Below are 18,974 nucleotides of genomic sequence, written 5' to 3' on the forward strand. Positions count from 1 at the left end.
TTGAGCACTGGAATGCCCTCCCTAATTGCTCTGTCCCTCTTTCTCTCCTCCTGTAAGATGCTACTTTAAATCTACATCTTTGACCAAGCTTTTGATCACCTATCTTAGTATCTCCTTCTGTGGCTCGGTGACAGATTTTGTTTGGTAATTAGGCCTATGAGACACTTTAGGACATTTTACTATGTTAAAGGTGCTATATAAATGCAAGTTGTTTTTGTTCATTCTTCCTCGTAATTTAGGAGTGGTGTCCCACCACTCTCCTGGCTCTATGCCATGATGTCCAAGTCAGGGAAACCAGGAATGCTGCTGCAGCCTAGGAGTACGAATTTCAGCTTGGCTCATCTGAGGGGATGTCATATTAATGCAGTGATTTTGATCTTTGAAAAGTAGTTAATGTTATCACTCGCTATTAAATCAATCAGGATGGTCTGCAACCAATATAGTCGGTGTGCTCAGTTTAATCAGCGTTTTAAGACTGGATATAGCGCACTATATATACAGCAAAATCATGCAACCATAACCGAGTATTGGCCCAGATCGGGCAGGACAGCTGGCGCGCTTGAATTCATTTATTCCTCTCCATTTGAGAGTCAGGAGGTGAGTTACTCACTGCAGAATTCCCAGCCTCTCACCTGCTTTTGTAGCCACAGTATTTATGTAGCTGGCCCAGTTCAGTTTCTGGTCAATGGTAACCCCCAAGATGTTGATAGTGGGGGATTCAGCGAAGGTAATGCTATTGAACATCAAGGGGAGATGGTTAGATTCTCTCTTGTTGGAGATGGTCATTGCCTGGCACTTGTGTGACGGGAATGTTACTTGCCACTTGGCAGCCCAAGCCTGGATGTTGTCCAGGTCTTGTTGCATCTGGGTACGGGCTGCTTCATTATCTGAGGAGTCGTGAATGGTGCTGAACATTGTGCAATCATCAGCAAGCATCCCCACTTCTGACCTTATGGAGGGAAGGTCATTGATGAAGCAGCTGAAAATGGTTGGGCCTAGGACATTGCCCTGAGTAACTCCTGCAGTGATATCCTGGAGCTGAATGATTGATCTCCAACAACCATGACCGTCTTCCATTGTGCTAGGTATGACTCCACTCAGCGGAGAGTTTTCCCCCGATTCCCATTGACTCTAGTTTTGCTAGGGTTCCTTGATGCCTTACTTGGTCAAGGGCAGTCGCACTCACCTCACCTCTGGAGTTCAGCTCTTTTGTCCAAATTTGGACCATGGCTGTAAGGAGGTCAGGAGCTGAGTGGTCCTGGCAGAACCCAAACTGAGCGTCACTGAGCAGGTTATTGCTGAGCAAGTGCCACTTGATAGCACGGTCAACGACCCCTTCCATCACTTTACTGATGATTGAGAGTAGACTGATAGGGCGGTAATTGGCCGAGTTGGATTTGTCTTGTTTTTTGTGTAGAGGACATACTTGGGCAATTTTTCCACATTGCCGGGTAGATGCCAGTTCTGTAGCTGCACTGGAACAGCTTGGCTAGCGGCACTGCTAGTTCTGGAGCACAGTCTTCGGTACTATTGCCGGAATGTTATCAGGGCCCATAGCCTTTGCAGCACACCTTGCCTTCCATTGTTTCTTGATATCACATGGAGTGAATTGGATTGGCTGAATATTGGCATCTGTGATGCTGGGGACCACAGGAGAAGGCCAAGATGGATCATCCACTCGGCAATTCTGGCTGAAGATTGTTGCAAGTACAACCATAATGCTTCAGCCTTGTCTTTTGCACTGATCTGCTGGGGTCCTGAGTCAATGTTGAGGACTCCCAGGGTAACTCTACCCTTGTAGACCACTGTGCCACCCTCTCTGGTGCATCTGTCCTGCCAGTGGTACAGAACATACCCGGGGTTGTGATGGTGTCAGAGACATTGTCTGCAAAGTATGATTCCATGAGTATGACTATGCCAGGCTGTTGCTTGACTAGTCTGTAGGACAGCTCTCCCAATTTTGGTCCAAGCCCCCAGGCGTTAGCAAAGAGGACTTCGCAGGGTCGACAGGGCTGTGTTCGCTATTGTTGTCTTCAGTGTCTTGGTTGATGCCGGGTGATCCATCTGGTTTCATTTCTTTTTTTACACTTTATGTTATAATACAACTGAGTGGCTTGCTAGGCCATTTCAGAGGGCATGTAAGATCAACCGCATTGCTGTGGTAAGGACGGCAGATTTTCTTCCCTAAAGGACATTAGTGAACCAGATGGGTTTTTACAACAATCGACATGGTCACCTTTAGACCAGTTTTTTAAATTCCATATTTATTAATTGAATTCAAATCCCACCATCTGCCATGGTGAGACACAAACCCATGTTTCTCGTCCAACAAGGAAGCAGGCATTGCTGGATCTGGTTCTGGGGAATGAGCTGGCCGAAGTGAATCAGTAGAGGAACATTTAGGGAAGTGACCATAGCATCATAGGTTTCAGGTTAACTATTGAAAAGAACAAGGAGCAGTCCAGAGTAAAAGTAATTCATTGGGTGAAGGCCAATTTCAATTGGGTGAGAATGGATCCAACCAAGGTAAATAGGAATCAAAGATTGGCAGGCAAAACCACAATTGAACAATGGATTTGCTTTAAGGAAGCGATAGTTTGGTATAGTCGAGGTACATTCCCACAGGGGGAAAGATAGGACAAACAAAGCCAGAACTCATTAAAACATAGAAAATAGGAGCAGGAGAAGGCCATTTGGCCCTTTGAGCATGCTCCGCCATTCATTATGATCATAGCTGATCATCCATCTCAGTAGCCTGTTCCTGCTTTCGCTGCATACCCTTTGATCCCTTTAGACCCAAGAGCTATATCTAATTCCTTCTTGAAAACATACAATGTTTTGGCCTCAACTGCTTTCTGTGGTAGCGAATTCTACAGGCTCACCACTCTGGGTGAAAAAATTCCTCTTCATCTCAGTCCTGAAAGGTTTACCCTGTATCCTTAGACTATGACCCCTGGTTCTGGACTCCCCCACCATCGGGAACATCCTTCCTGCATCTACCCTGTAAAGTCCTGTTAGAATTTTATAGGTTTCTATGAGATCCCCCCCCCTCACTTTACTGAACTCCAGCAAATACAATCCTAACCGACTCAATCTCTCCTCATACATCAGTCCCACCATCCCAGGAATCAGTCTGGTAAACCTTCGCTGCACTCCCTCCATAGCAAGAACATCCTTCCTCAGATAAGGAGACCAAAACTGCACGCAATATTCTAGGTGTGGCCTCACCAAGGCCCTGTATAATTGCAGCAAGACATCCCTGCTCCTGTACTCTAATCTGTTCGCTAGGAAGGCCAGCATACCATTTGCCTTTTTAACAGCCTGTTGGACCTGCATGCTTACCTTCAGCGACTGGTGTACGAGAACACCCAGGTCTCGCTGCATATTCCCCTCTCTCAGTTTATAGCCGTTCAGATAATCTGCCTTCCTGATTTTGCTAGTAAAGTGGATAACCTCACATTTATCCACATTATACTGCATCTGCCATGCATTATCCCACTCACTCAACTTGTCCAAATCACCCTGCAGCCTCTCTGCATCCTCCTCACAACTCGCCCTCCCACCCCATTTTGTGTCATCTGCAAATTTGGAGATATTACATTTAGTTCCCTCGTCTAAATCTATAATTTATTATTATGAATAGCTGGGGTCCTAGCACCGATCTCTGTGGTACTCCACTAGTCACTGCCTGCCATTTGGAAAAGGACCCGTTTATCCCTACTCTTTGTTTCCTGTCCGCCAAACAATTTTCTATCCATTGCAATACACTACCCCAATCTCATGTGCTTTAATTTTACACGCTAATCTCTGATGTGGGACTTTGTCAAAAGCCTTCTGAAAGTCCAAATAAACCACATCCACTGGCTCCCCCTCATCAACTCTACTAGTTACATCCTCGAAGAATTCTAGTAGATTTGTCAAGCATGATTTCCCTTTTGTAAATCCATGCTGACTCTGCCCATTTCTACCACTGTTCTCCGAGTGCTCTGCTTTAAAATCTTTGATAATGGACTCTAGAATTTTCCCCACTACTGACGTCAGGCTGACTGGTCTATAATTCCCTGCTTTCTCTCTACCTCCCTTTTTAAATAGTGGGTTACGTTAGCTACCCTCCAATCTGTAGGAACTGTTCCAGAGTCTATAGAATCTTGCAAGATGACCACCAATGCATCCACTATTTCTAGGACCACTTCCTTAAGCACTCTGGGATACATACCATCAGGCCCTGGGAATTTATCGGCCTACAATCCCATCAATTTCCCCACTGGGTGGCACAGTGGCGCAGTGGTTAGCACCGCAGCCTCACAGCTCCAGCTACCTGGGTTCGATTCTGGGTACTGCCTGAGCGGAGTTTGCAAGTTCTCCCTGTGACTGTGTGGGTTGCCGCCGGAGTGCTCCGGTTTCCTCCCACAACCAAAGACTTGCAGGTTGATAGGTAAATTGGCCATTATAAATTGCCCCTAGTATAGGTAGGTGGTAGGGGAATTGAGGGAATATGGGGATGTGAGAGGGTAATGGGATTAATGTAGGATTAGTATAAATGGGTGGTTGATGGTCAGCACAGACTCGGTGGGCCGAAGGGCCTGTTTCAGTGCTGTATCTCTAAATAAAATAAATAAATAAAATAAAGAGGAGGTATTCGAAAGGCTGGCTGTACTTAAAGTTGATGAGTCACCAGGAGCAGATGGGATGCATCCGAGGATACTGAAGGAAGTAAGTGGAAATTGCGGTGGTGCTGGCCATAATCTTCCAATCCTCCTTAGATATAGGGGTGGTGCCAGAGGACTGGCGATTTGCAAATGTTACACCCTTGTTCAAAAAAAGGGTGTAGGGATAATCCCAGCAACTATGGGCCAGTCAGTTTAACCTTTGTGTTGGGAAAGTTTTAGAAACAGTAATCTGGGGCAAAATTGATAGTCACTTGATCAAATGTGGATTAATTAAGGAAAGCCAGCAAAGGCAAATCATGTTTAACTAACTTGATTGAGCTTTTTGATAAGGTAACACAGAGGGTTGATGAGAGTAATGCAGTTGATGTGGTGTACATGGACTTCCAAAAGGCATTTGATAAAATGCTACACAACAGGTTTGACAGCAAAGTTGAAGCCGATTGAATAAAAGCAACTGTGGCAACATGGATACAAAATTGGTTGAGTGACAGGAAAAAGAGAGTAGTGGTGAACAGTTGTTTTTTGGACTGGAGAGCGGTATATAGTGGGGTTCCCCAGGGTGGATATTAGGACCACTGCTTTTCTTGATCTATGTTAATGATCTAGACTTGGGTGTGCAGGGCACAATTTCAAAATTTGTAGATGGCACAAAACTTGGCAGCACGGTGAACTGCGAGAAGGATAGTCTTCAAGAAGACATAAACAGGCTGGTGGAATGGGCAGATGAAATTTAACACAGAGAACTGTGAAGCGATACATTTTGATAGGAAGATTGAGGAAAGGCAACATAAAGTAAAGGACACATTCTCAAGGAGCAGAGCGACCTGGGGGTATATGTGCACAAATCGATGAAGGTGGCAGGGAAGGTTGAGAAAGTGGTTAATAAGGCATATGGGATCTTGGGCTTCCATCTTCTTAATAGGTCTCCTGTGTGGCCCTTTGTTGAATGTCTTCCGAAAATCCACTCATACAACTACTGCACTACATCGATCAACCTTCTCTGTTATCTCATCAAAGAATTCAATTAAGTTAGTCATACACAATTTGCCTTTAACAAATCCATGCCGGCACTCATTGGTTAGCCCATGTCCTTGCAAATGAACGTTTATTTTGTTCCAGATAACAGTTTCCAATATCTTCCCGATCACCAGTGTTGGGCTGACTGGCCTGTAGTTCCCTGGTTTATCCCTTTGCCTTTTCTTGAATAGTGGTATAACATTAGCTACCCTCCAAGCCTTTGGCATTACTCCTGTTTTCAATGTGATTGAAAGATTGTGGCCAATGCCTGCGCTGTTTCTGCCTTTGCTTCTTTCAACAACCGAGGATGCATTCTGTCTGGACCAGGTGACTTATCAACTTCATTTAATACATCATTTCTATCCTGTCCATAACTTCACTCACTTTTATTTTAACCTTCAATGCGTCTGCGTCCCTTAATCTTTTCTCAGAGGCTACCTTTGCCTCCTGTATTAACTTTTTGAATTGTCTCCTTTACTTTCCATGATCTTCCTAGTTGTGAACTGAATCTTGTTCCTGAAATTTGTATTAAGCCTCCTTTTTCTGTTTTAGCTTAACTTTTATTTCCTTTGTAATTCAGAGCATATTTGCTTTGGACACTCTATCAGACTATTCGGAAGGACAGACAGGAAGGTAAGGGAGGTGGTGTAGCTCTGATGTTCAAGGACGACATCAGGGCGGTGCTGAGAGATGATATAGGTTCTATGGAGAATGAGGTTGAATCCATTTGGGTGGAAATTAGAAACTCTAAGAAGAAAAAGTCATTGATGGGCGTAGTCTATAGGCCACCAAATAATAACATCACATTGGGGCGGGCAATAAACACAGAAATAACTAATGCCTGTAAAAATGGTCTGGCAATTATCATGGGGGATTTTAATCTACATGTAGATTGGTCGAACCAGCTCAGTCAGGGTAGCCTTGAGGAGGAGTTCGTTGAGTGTATCCGTGATAGTTTTCTTGAACAGTATGTAATGGAACCGACGAGGGAGCAAGCTATCCTAGATCTAGTCCTGTGTAATGAGACAGGTATAATTAATGACCTCATAGTTAGGGATCCTCTTGGAAGGAGTGATCACAGTATGGTTGAATTTAGAATACAGATGGAGAGAGTGAAGATAAAATCCAATACCAGGGTCCTGCGCTTGAACAAGGGGGACTACAATAGAATGAGGGAGGACTTGGCTAAAGTAGACTGGAAACAAAGATTCTATGGTGGGACAGTTGACGAGCAGTGGAGGACTTTCAAAGCAATTTTTCAAAGTGCTCAGCAAAAGTATATTCCAGTGAAAAGGAAGGACTGGAAGAAAAGGGGTAATCTGCCATTGGTGTCTAAGGAAATAAGGGAGGCTATCAAATTGAAAGAGAAGGCATACAAAGTGGCCAAAAACAGCATGAAACTAGAAGATTGGGAAAACTTTAAAGGTCAACAGAAAGCCACAAAAAGAGCTATAAAGAAAAGTAAGATAGAACATGAGAAAAAACTAGCACAGAATATAAAGACAGATAGCAAAAGTTTCTATAAATATATAAAACGAAAAAGAGTGGCTAAAGTAAACGTTGGTCCTTTAGAGGATGAGAAGGGGAATTTAGTTATGGGATATGATGAAATGGCCGAGGCATTGAACAGGTATTTTGTATCGGTCTTCACAGTGGAGGACATTAATAACATGCCAGTAATTGACAAAGAGATGAACGTAGGTGAGGACCTGGAAACAATCATTATTACGGAAGAGGTAGTGTTGGGCAAGCTAATGGAGCTAAGGGTTGATAAGTCTCCTGGCCCTGATGGAATGCATCCCAGGGTACTAAAAGAGATGGTGGGAGAAATAGCAGGTGCACTGGCGGTAATTTTCCAAAATTCGCTGGACTCTGGGGTAGTCCCAGCAGATTGGAAAACAGCAGATGTGATGCCACTGTTTAAAAAGGGAGGTAGACAAAAGATGGGGAATTATAGACCGGTTAGCTTAACCTCTGTAGTGGGGAAGATGCTTGAGTCTATTATCAAGGAAGGAATAGCAGGGCATCTCGATAGAAATTGTCCCGTTGGGCTGACGCAGCATGGGTTCATGAAGGGCAGGTCATGCTTGACAAATCTTTTGGAATTCTATGATGACATTACGAGCAAGGTGGACAATGGGGACCCAGTGGATGTGGTGTACCTAGATTTCCAAAAGGCCTTCGACAAGGTGCCGCACAAAGGCTGCTGCATAAGATAAGGATGCATGGCGTTAGGGGTAAAGTATTAGCATGTATAGAGGATTGGTTGACTAACAGGAAGCAGAGAGTGGTGATAAATGAGGGCTATTCTGGTTGGCAATGAGTCACTAGTGGTGTGCCTCAGGGATCGGTGTTGGGACCGCAATTATTTACAATTTATATAGATGATTTGGAGTTGTGGACCACTTGTGGGGTGTCAAAGTTTGCAGATGACACTAAGATGAGTGGCAGAGCAAAGTGTGCAGATGACTGTGAAACTTTGCAGAGGAACATAGATACATTGAGTGAGTGGGCAAAGGTCTGGCAGATGGAATACAATGTTAATAAATGTGAAGTCATTCATTTCGGTAGGAGTAACAGTAAAAAGGATTATTACTTGAATGGTAAAAAGTTGCAGCATGCTGCTATGCAGAGGGACCTGGGTGTCCTTGTGCATGAATCGCAGAAGGTTGGTCTGCAGGGACAGCAAGTAATTAGGAAGGCAAATGGAATTTTGTCCTTCATTGCTAAAAGGGGTTGAGTTTAAAAGCAGAGAGGTTATGTTGCAGCTGTATAAGGTACTGGTGAGGCCGCACCTGGAGTACTGTGTGCAGTTTTGGTCTCCTTACTTGAGAAAGGATATACTGGCACTGGAGAGGGTGCAGAGGAGGTTCACTAGGTTGATTCCGGAGTTGAGTGGGTTGGCTTATGAGGAGAGACTGAGTAGATTGGGATTATATTCATTGGAATTCAGAAGAATGAGGGGGGATCTTATAGAAACATGTAAAATTATGAAGGGAATAGATAAGATACAAGTAGAGAGGATGTTTCCACTGGCAGGTGAAGCTAGGACAAGAGGGCATAGCCTCAAGATTGGAGGGAGCAGATTTAGGACTGAATTAAGAAGGAACTTCTTCACCCAGAGGGTTGTTAATCTATGGAATTCCTTGCCCAGTGAAGTAGTTGACGCTTCTTCAGTAAATGTTTTTAAAGCTAAGGTAGATATCTTTTTGAACAATAAAGGAATTAAGGGATACAGTGAGAGCGTGGGTAAGTGGATCTGAGTCCACGAAAAGATCAGCCATGATCTTATTGAATGGCGGAGCAGGCTCGAGGGGCCGGACAGCCTACTCCTGCTCCTAGTTCTTATGATCTTATGATCTTTTCTCTTCAAAGAACTAATACCAAGTAGCACGTATATTTTAGCTAAACCAACCTATCAAACAGTAAACAACAATACACTATATAGGGAAATATTATAATACAGCTGCAGAAAATGTTGAAAATGGAAGAGTCTGAGTGCAAATGCAGTGTAATATAGTTTGAAATGGGCTTTAGGGCTACTATAAAACAAAATAAATATTTGATGTGTTTTCTTTTAACTGAAGGCCACTGATTCCCTATTGAACAAATTGCATCTTAAATGGGATAAAGAGAAAAAAATTGTAAACCTGCATATAAATTAATGTCCGTGCCGGTTTTAATTTTTTTTTGACACCTTCATGCTACTTACCCGTTCATGATGAAAAGGAAAGGCTGACGACCATTGTACTCTCATATCCCTGCCAGTATTGCTGTATAACCAACCTCAATTGAGCTTTTTTTGATATTTTCTTTCCTCTTGGGAGGCGTCATCGTACGTTTTTCCATTTAGGTTTACAAAGGAATTCACCATCGAGGATATAGTGCCCCTAAATCTGTATCCTGTCACTCTGATAGTATAATGTAGATCAGCCTACAATGTCACTTAGCTCTTGACATTTCATTTATTTTATTTATTTATTTAGAGATACAGCACTGAAACAGGCCCTTCGGCCCACCGAGTCTGTGCCGACCAACAACCACCCATTTATACTAACCCTACCTACCTACACTAGGGGCAATTTACAATGGCCAATTTACCCATCACCTGCAAGTCTTTGGCTGTGGGAGGAAACTGGAGCACCCGGCGAAAACTCACGCGGTCACAGGGAGAACTTGCAAACTCCGCACAGGCAGTACCCAGAATCGAACCCGGGTCCCTGGAGCTGTGAGGCTGCAGTGCTAACAACTGCGCCACTGTGCCGCCCTACCACTGCACAGTAAATGTGTCTATGTTGGAATAGGGAAAAGAGTATAAGTTTAAGATGGGCCTTTTACTTTGTAATAACCTCATACAGTAGGTATGTGGACCAGCAGATGATGTTGTAACTTTTAGGAAACTGTAACCTCAGTGGACCTGTTGAGCATTGCTGGCTGTTCATCACTGTACTGTAATATAACAACAAAAACTTGTATTTGTTCATTCCCACAAAAGCTCAACGTTGTTATTTTTATGTTACTATAAAGTCTTGTACTGTAGCCATTTGCCTCATTTATGTAAAGCAAACACTTGGATAAATTAGTTTATTTCTCAAATTTATAATTGTGATGTTGTGTGACGGGTGTGGGAACCAGGAGCAAGTATCAGCGAGGAATGCCAAGATGCACAGAATACTGGGGAAGATGGGTAGTATTAGAGTAGAGAATAGTAAGTTATTAGGTGGGGGTCAGAGTAAGGGAGAATGGAATAAAGTCTGAATCTGGGTTAATGTGCATGTCTGTGAATGCACGGAGTGTGGTTAATAAGATTAATGAGGTACAGGTGCAGATTGCCATGTGGAAATATGATGGGTATAACAGAAACCTGGCTCAAAGAAGGACGGGACTGGTTGTTAAATATTTCTGGATACAAGGTGTTCAGGAAAGATAGGAAAGGGGAAAAAAAGGGGGAGGGGTGTTGGTATTGATTAAGGAGAACACTGCACTGCTGGAGAAAAAGGATGTCCCAGAGGGCCGAGGACAGAATCAATTTGGCTCGAGTTAAGGAACAAAAAAGGCGCGGTTACGTTGCTCAGTGTTGTCTATAGGACACCAGCTAGTGGGAAAGATGTGGAGGAATAAATTTGCAAGGAAATTACAGAGAGGTGCAAAAATTACAGGGTAGTTATAATGGTGGACTTTAATTATCCAAATATAAACTGGGATAATAGTAGAGTAGTGGGCAGTGAGGGTCAAGAGTTCCTAGAGTGTGTTCAGGAAAATTTTCTACAACAGTATGCTGCTAGTCCAACGAGAAAGGGGGCAGTGCTAGACCTGGTTCTTGGGAATGAGGTAGGCCAAGTGGATCAAGTATCAGTAGGAGAACATTTAGGGGATAGTGATCATTGTACCATAGGTTTAGGCTGACAATGGAAAAGGACAAAGAGCAATCCAGAGTAAGAATAATTAACTGGGGTGTCATGCAGACCCCCCAACTGCCAAGACTGAGGCACATTAATTTTGTCATATGAACATTGATTTGAAAACTATAGCTGAAGTGAAGAAAGGACTTGTTTTTTTTTAAAATCACCAGACCCTTGGCGGGAAAGACATTTGAATATTAACAGGCAGTGCTTGTAGAGACAAAGGAGTTACTTCCCTTATCTAATATAACCCACAGTGGACTTTGAGCACCAGATATTGTGTGTAAGAAGAGACATTCCAGGGTGGGCTAAGACCAGAGAATCCACAAACAGATGTGGTCAGACCAGCTAGTCACATGACTAACCTGCTTGGCAACCTGGGTTTTTCTGAATTGTACAAACAGTTTGAACTCAGTGTGTCTGTTTGCTCCTGGACTGAAAAGACCTCTGCTGGCTGGCTCGCCACAGCCGCCTGTCTGTCTGCTCCCACCTCTTTGTCACGGAACTCCAAATCCACTGCAGCTACATGAACCCCAAGAGAGAAAAGTCTCCTACAGCGAACAAGGTTTAAGAAGAATACTGGGCCCCAACAAAAAGCAAGATCTACCTACAATCAAGGACTCTACAGTGAGCTCGAAGATTCATAACAAAAACCCTCTTCAGAGATTGCAAAATTCCCTAGTTTCGGGGAAGGTTCCTTTAGATTGGAAAATAGTGGATGTAACTCCTTTATTCAAAAAGGGAGGGAGACAGAAAGCAGGAAACAACAGGCCAGTTAGCTTCGCATCTGTCTTGGGAAAATGTTAGCTATTATTAAAGATGTTATAGCAGGGCATTTAGAAAAATTCAAGTTAATTAGGCAGAGTCAACATGATTTTGTGAAAGGGAAATCATGTTTAACCAGTTTACTGCAGTTCTTTGAGGGAGTTACATGTGCTGTGGATAAAGGGAAACCAGTGCATGTATTACATTTAGATTTCCAGAAGGCATTTGTTAAGGTGCCACATCAAAGGTTATTGCAGAAAATAGAAGCTCATGGTGTAGGGAGTAATATATTGGCATGGATAGAAGATTGGTTTGCTAACATGAAACAGAGTAGGCATAAATGGATCAGTTTCTGGTTGGCAAGATGTAATGAGTGGTATGCCACAGGGACGTGGGCTGAGGCCTCAACATTATACAATTTATATCCATGACTTAGATGAAGGGACCAAAGGTACGGTTACTAAATTTGCTGATGACACAAAGATACATAGGAAAGTAAGTTGTGAAGAGGGCATAAGGAGAATACAAAGGGATATAGATAGGTTAAGTGAGTGGGCAAAGACCTGGCAAATGGGGCGGCACAGTGGCGCAGTGGTTAGCACTGCAGCCTCACAGCTCCAGCGACCCGGGTTCAGTTCTGGGTACTGCCTGTGTGGAGTTTGCAAGTTCTCCCTGTGACCGCGTGAGTTTCTGCCAGGTGCTCCGGCTCCTCCCACAGCCAAAGACTTGCAGGTTGATGGGTAAATTGGCCATTGTAAATTGCCCCTAGTATAGGTAGGAGAATGGTGGGGATGTGGTAGGGAACATGGGATTAATATAGTATTAGTATAAATGGGTGGTTGTTGGTTGGCACAGACTCGGTGGCCAAAGAGCCTGTTTTAGTGCTGTATCTCTAAATAAAATAAAAATGGAGTATCATGTGGGAAAGTGTGAAACTATTCACTTTGGCAGGAAGAATAAAAAAGAAGCATATTATCTAAATGGTGAGAGATTGCAGAGCTCTAAGATGCAGAGGGATCTGGGTGCCATAGTGCACGAATCGCAAAAGGTTAATATGCAGGTACAGCACGTAATTAGGAAAGCTAATAGAATGTTATCGTTTATCACGAGGGAAATTAAATACGAAAGTAGGGAGGCTATGCTTCAGCTATACAGGGCATTGGTGAGACCACACCTGGAGGACTGTGTACAGTACTGGTTTCCTTATTTAAGGAAGGATGTAAACGCGTTGGAGGCAGTACAGAGAAGATTTACTTGACTAATACCTGGAATGGGCGGGCTGTCTTACGAGGAAAGATTGGACAGGCTAGGCTTGTATCCGCTGGAATTTAGAAGAGTAAGAGGCGACTTGATTGAAACATATAAGATCCTGAGGGGTCTTGACAGGGTGGATGTGGAAAGGATGTTTCCCCTTGTGGGAGAATAAGGGGTCGCTCATTTAAGACCGAGATGAGGAGAAATATTTTTTGTCAGAGGGTCATGAGTCTTTGGAATTCTCTTCCTCAAAAGACGGTGGAAGCAGAGTGTTTGAATATTTTTAAGACGGAGGTAGATAGATTCTTGATAAGCAAGGGGGTGAAAAGTTATCGGGGTAGGTAAAATGTGGAGTAATCAGTTCAGCCATGAACAAGCCTGGCCAGGCTTGAGGGGTCGTGTGGCCTACTCCTCCTAATTCGTATGTTCGTAAACTTTTCCACTTTATTTCTTCTGCTCTGTTCTGTCTCTATCTGCATGTGTGTATCGCGTATGTATGCTAGCATGGGCGCATTGCGTATCCATAGGCGTTAACCAAATTACAGCTTAAGTTTAATAAATAGCAACCTTTATTCTTTAAACCGAAGAAAACCTGTTCTGATTTATTTGCCTTATAATTGGAAAGCAGTGAACAAGGATTCACCAAGGGGGAGCTAAAAACACTGTGTTTAAAATTAAAACCCTGTTGCGGTAAGACCAGGTGAAGGCTGAGAGGGAACTCTAGACCCCTTTCTCACCTGGTCGTAACATGGGGGAAGGCCAATTTCAATGGAGTAAGAATGGATCTGGAGTGAATAAATTGGGCTCAAAAGCTGACAGGAAAACAGATAATTGAACAATGGGCTACCTTCAAAGAAGAGAGAGTTCGGGCACAGTCAAGGTATGTTCCCTCGAAAGGGAAAAGTAGGGCGCACAAATCCAGAGCTCCCTGGATGACAAAAAAGATAGAGATTAAGATAAAGAAGAAAAAGTGTGTTTATGACAGATGCCAGGTCGAAATACTATTGAGAACTAGGCTGAATATAGAAGGTCCAGAGGGGAAGTGAAAAAGCAAGTAAGAGAAGCAAAGAGAGCATGAAAAGAGACTGGCAACTAGCATTAACGGAAATCCCAAAGCTTTCTATAGGCCTATAAATAGTGTAAGGGTGGTAAAGGAGGAGTGGGGCTATTTGGGTACCGGAAAGGGGATTTGCACATGGAGGCAGAGGGCGTAGCTGAGGTATTAAATGAATATTTTGCATCTGTCTTTACCAAGGAAGAAAATGCAACCCAGGTAATGTTGAAAGAGGAAATAATTCAAACATTACAGGGGTTTAAAATTGATAAAGAGGAAATATTAGATTGGCTGTCTGTACTTAAAGTGGATAAAGCACTAGGACCAGATGAGATGTATCCAAGGATACTGAGGGAAGTGAGGGTGGAAATCGCAGAGGCACTGGCCATAATTTTTCAGTCTTCCTTAGTCTCAGTGGTGGTGCCAGAGGACTGGAGAATTGCAGACGTTACACCCTTGTTCAAAAAAGAGTGTAAAGATGACCCCAGCAACTACAGGCCAGTCAGTTTAGCTTCGGTGGTGGGGAAACTTATAGAAAAATAATTTGGGACAAAATTAATAGTCACATGGACAAATGCGAGTTAATTAAGGAAAGCCAGCATGGAATTCTTAAGGGAAAATCATGTTTAACTAACTTGCTGGAGTTTTTTGAGGAGGTAACAGTGAGTTGATGTAGTGTACATGGACTTTCAAAAGGCATTTGATACAGTGCCACACAACAGACTTGTGAGCAAACTTGTAGCTCATGAATAAAAGGGACGGTAACAACGTGGATACGAAATTGGTTGAGTGACAGGAAACAAAGGGTAGTGGTTAATGGAGGAAGGTTTGTAGTGAAGTTCCCCAGGGATCAATGTTGGGACCCTTGCTTTTCCTGATATATATTAATGACCTAGACCTTAGTGTACAGGGCACAATTTCAAAGTTTGCAGATGATATGAAACTTGGAAACATTGTGAACTGTGAGGAGGATAATATAGAACTTCAAAAGAACATAGACAAGTTGGTGAAATGGGCAAACAGGTGGCAGATGAAGTTCAATGCAGAGAAATGTGAAGTGATTCATTTTGGTAGGAAGAGCCTGGAGAGACAATATAAAATAAAAGGGTACAATTCTAAAGCGGGTGCAGGAGCAGAGGGACCTAGATGTATATGTGCATAAGTCATTGAAGGTGGTAGGGCAGGTTGAGAGAGTCATTAATAAAGCATACAGTATCCTGGGCTTTATCAATAGGGGCATAGAGTACAAGAGCAAGGAAGTTATGTTGAACTTGTATAAGACACTGGTTCGGCCTCAGCTGGAGTATTGTGTCCAGTTCTGGGCGCCGCACTTTACGAAAGACGTGAGGGCATTGGAGAGAGTACAGAAAAGATTCATGAGAATGGTTCCAGGGATGAGGAATTTCAGTTATGAAGATATATTGGAGAAGTTAGGACTGTTTTCCTTGAAGAAGAGAACAAAGAAAATTACAGCACAGGAACAGGCCCTTCGGCCCTCCAAGCCTGCGCCGATCCAGATCCTCTCTCTAAACATGTCGCCTATTTTCTAAGGTTCTGTATCTCTTTGCTTCCTGCCCATTCATGTATCTGTCTAGATGCATCTTAAAAGACGCTATCGTGCCCGTGTCTACCACCTCCGCTGGCAACGCGTTCCAGGCACCCACCACCCTCTGCGTAAAGAACTTTCCACGCATATCCCCCCTAAACTTTTCCCCTCTCACTTTGAACTCGTGACCCCTCGTAATTGAATCCCCCACTCTGGGGGAAAAAGCTTCTTGCTATCCACCCTGTCTATACCCCTCATGATTTTGTACACCTCAATCAGGTCCCCCCTCAACCTCCGTCTTTCTAATGAAAATAATCCTAATCTGCTCAACCTCTCTTCATAGCTAGCGCCCTCCATACCAGGCAACATCCTGGTGAACCTCCTCTGCACCCTCTCCAAAGCATCCACATCCTTTTGGTAATGTGGCGACCAGAACTGCACGCAGTATTCCAAATGTGGCCGAACCAAAGTCTTATACAACTGTAACATGACCTGCCAACTCTTGTACTCAATACCCAGTCCGATGAAGGAAAGCATGCCGTATGCCTTCTTGACCACTCTATTGACCTGCGTTGCCACCTTCAGGGAACAATGGACCTGAACACCCAAATCTCTCTGTACATCAATTTTCCCCAGGACTTTTCCATTTACTGTATACTTCACTCTTGAATTGGATCTTCCAAAATGCATCACCTCGCATTTGCCCTGATTGAACTCCATCTGCCATTTCTCTGCCCAACTGTCCAGTCTATTTATATTCTGCTGTATTCTCTGACAGTCCCCTTCACTATCTGCTACTCCACCAATCTTAGTGTCATCTGCAAACTTGCTAATCAGACCACCTATACTTTCCTCCAAATCATTTATGTATATCACAAACAACAGTGGTCCCAGCACGGATCCCTGTGGAACACCACTGGTCACACGTCTCCATTTTGAGAAACTCCCTTCCACTGCTACTCTCTGTCTCCTGTTGCCCAGCCAGTTCTTTATCCATCTAGCTAGTACACCCTGGACCCCATGCGACTTCACTTTCTCCATCAGCCTACCATGGGGAACCTTATCAAACGCCTTACTGAAGTCCATGTATATGACATCTACAGCCCTTCCCTCATCAATCAACTTTGTCACTTCCTCAAAGAATTCTATTAAGTTAGTAAGACATGACCTTCCCTGCACAAAACCATGTTGCCTATCACTGATAAGCCCATTTTCTTCCAAATGGGAATAGATCCTATCCCTCAGTATCTTCTCCAGCAGCTTCCCTACCACTGACGTCAGGCTCACCGGTCTATAATTACCTGGATTATCCCTGCTACCCTTCTTAAACAAGGGGACAACATTAGCAATTCTCCAGTCCTCCGGGACCTCACCCGTGTTTAAGGATGCTGCAAAGATATCTGTTAAGGCCCCAGCTATTTCCTCTCTCGCTTCCCTCAGTAACCTGGGATAGATCCCATCCGGACCTGGGGACTTGTCCACCTTAATGCCTTTTAGAATACCCAACACTTCCTCCCTCCTTATGCCGACTTGACCTAGAGTAATCAAACATCTGTCCCTAACCTCAACATCCGTCATGTCCCTCTCCTCGGTGAATACCGATGCAAAGTACTCGTTTAGAATCTCACCCATTTTCACTGACGCCACACATAACTTTCCTCCTTTGTCCTTGAGTGGGCCAATCCTTTCTCTAGTTACCCTCTTGCTCCTTATATATGAATAAAAGGCTTTGGGATTTTCCTCCACCCTGTTTGCTAAAGATATTTCATGACCCCTTTTAGCCCTCTTAATTCCTCGTTTCAGATTGGTCCTACATTCCCGATATTCTTTCAAAGCTTCGTCTTTCTTCAGCCTCCTAGACCTTATGTATGCTTCCTTTTCCCTCTTAGCTAGTCTCACAATTTCATCTGTCATCCATGGTTCCCTAATCTTGCCATTTCTATCCCTCATTTTCACAGGAACATGTCTCTCCTGCACGCTAATCAACCTCTCTTTAAAAGCCTCCCATATATCAAATGTGGATTTACCTTCAAACAGCTGCTCCCAATCTACATTCCCCAGCTCCTGCTGAATTTTGGTATAGTTGGCCTTCCCCCAATTTAGCATTCTTCCTTTGGGACCACTCTCGTCTTTGTCCATGAGTATTCTAAAACTTACGGAATTACGGAAGGCTGAGAGATGATTTGATAATGGTATTCAAAATCAAGAGGGGTCTGGACAGCGTAGATAGAGAGAAATTGTTCCCACTCCTGAAAGGATTGAGAATGACAGGGCACAGATTTGAAGTATTTGGTAAGAGAAGTAAAAGTGACATGAGGAAAAGCTTTTTCATGCAGCGAGTGGTTAAGGTCTGGAATGCGCTGCCTGAGAACATGGCAGAGGCAGGTTCAATTGAAGCATTCAAAAAGGAATTAGACAGTTATATGAAAAAGAAGAATGTGCAGGGTTATGGGGAGAAGACGGGAATGGAACTGAGTGAATTGCTCTTTCGGCGAGCCAGTGTGGACATGGTCGAATGGCCTCCTTCTGCACTGTAACTATTCTGTGATGCTAGCATTTCATTTTTATGCTAAGTAATATCAGTAGAATTATCAAATTGTGGAACATCCTGTGTATGGTTTTTGTATGGATCTTTAGCTGGCCTTGAACAATCTTTTTGTTATTGCCACAGTGGTTATTTATGTGTATTTATGATTTCGCTTCTGTCAACAGAGGCAGCTAGTCGTGCCATTGTCCAATTTCTGGAGATTAATCAAAGTGAAGAATCAAGTCGAGGCTGGATGCTTCTCACTACAATCAACTTGCTGGCATCTTCTGGACAGGTTAGTTGAAACCCCATCTTAAACAAGGTTGGAATATTCACCAATATGGAGTGCATATCCACAGATCCCTGAAGTAAGGATGCATGTTCACAGATCCCTGAAGGTGGCTGGGCACCTAGATAAGGTAGCCAAAAGGCATATGACATACCCTGAAATAATTAACTGAACATAGGTACAAGATCTTGGAGGTTATGCTGGAATTGTACATAACCCTAGTTAGGCCTCAGCTGGAGTACTGCATGCAGTCTGGTCGCCACACAATAGGAAAGATGATATTACACTAGAGAAGATACAGAGGAGATTTATGAGGATGTTGCCTGGATTGGAGATTTCTGGTTATGAGGAAAGATTGTATTGGCTAGGGTTGTTTTGTTTGGAACAGAGGAGACTGAGGGGAGGCCTAATTGAAGTGTTTAAAATTGAGGGGTCTAGGTAGATAGGATA

At 43.5% G+C, this 18,974-nt stretch overlaps 1 protein-coding gene across 1 annotated transcript in view; it reads left to right on the plus strand.

Moving 5' to 3' along the window:
- wdfy3 (WD repeat and FYVE domain containing 3) overlaps positions 1-18,974 on the plus strand; it is a 498,547-nt gene that overhangs the window by 149,998 nt on the left and 329,575 nt on the right. The window contains exon 4 of the mRNA XM_068038896.1: positions 18,421-18,530. Coding sequence (XP_067894997.1) covers positions 18,421-18,530 — 110 coding nt within the window. The remainder of the gene's footprint in view (positions 1-18,420; positions 18,531-18,974) is intronic.

This window comes from Heterodontus francisci, chromosome 1 (assembly GCF_036365525.1).
Source record: "Heterodontus francisci isolate sHetFra1 chromosome 1, sHetFra1.hap1, whole genome shotgun sequence".
NCBI lineage: Eukaryota > Metazoa > Chordata > Chondrichthyes > Heterodontiformes > Heterodontidae > Heterodontus > Heterodontus francisci.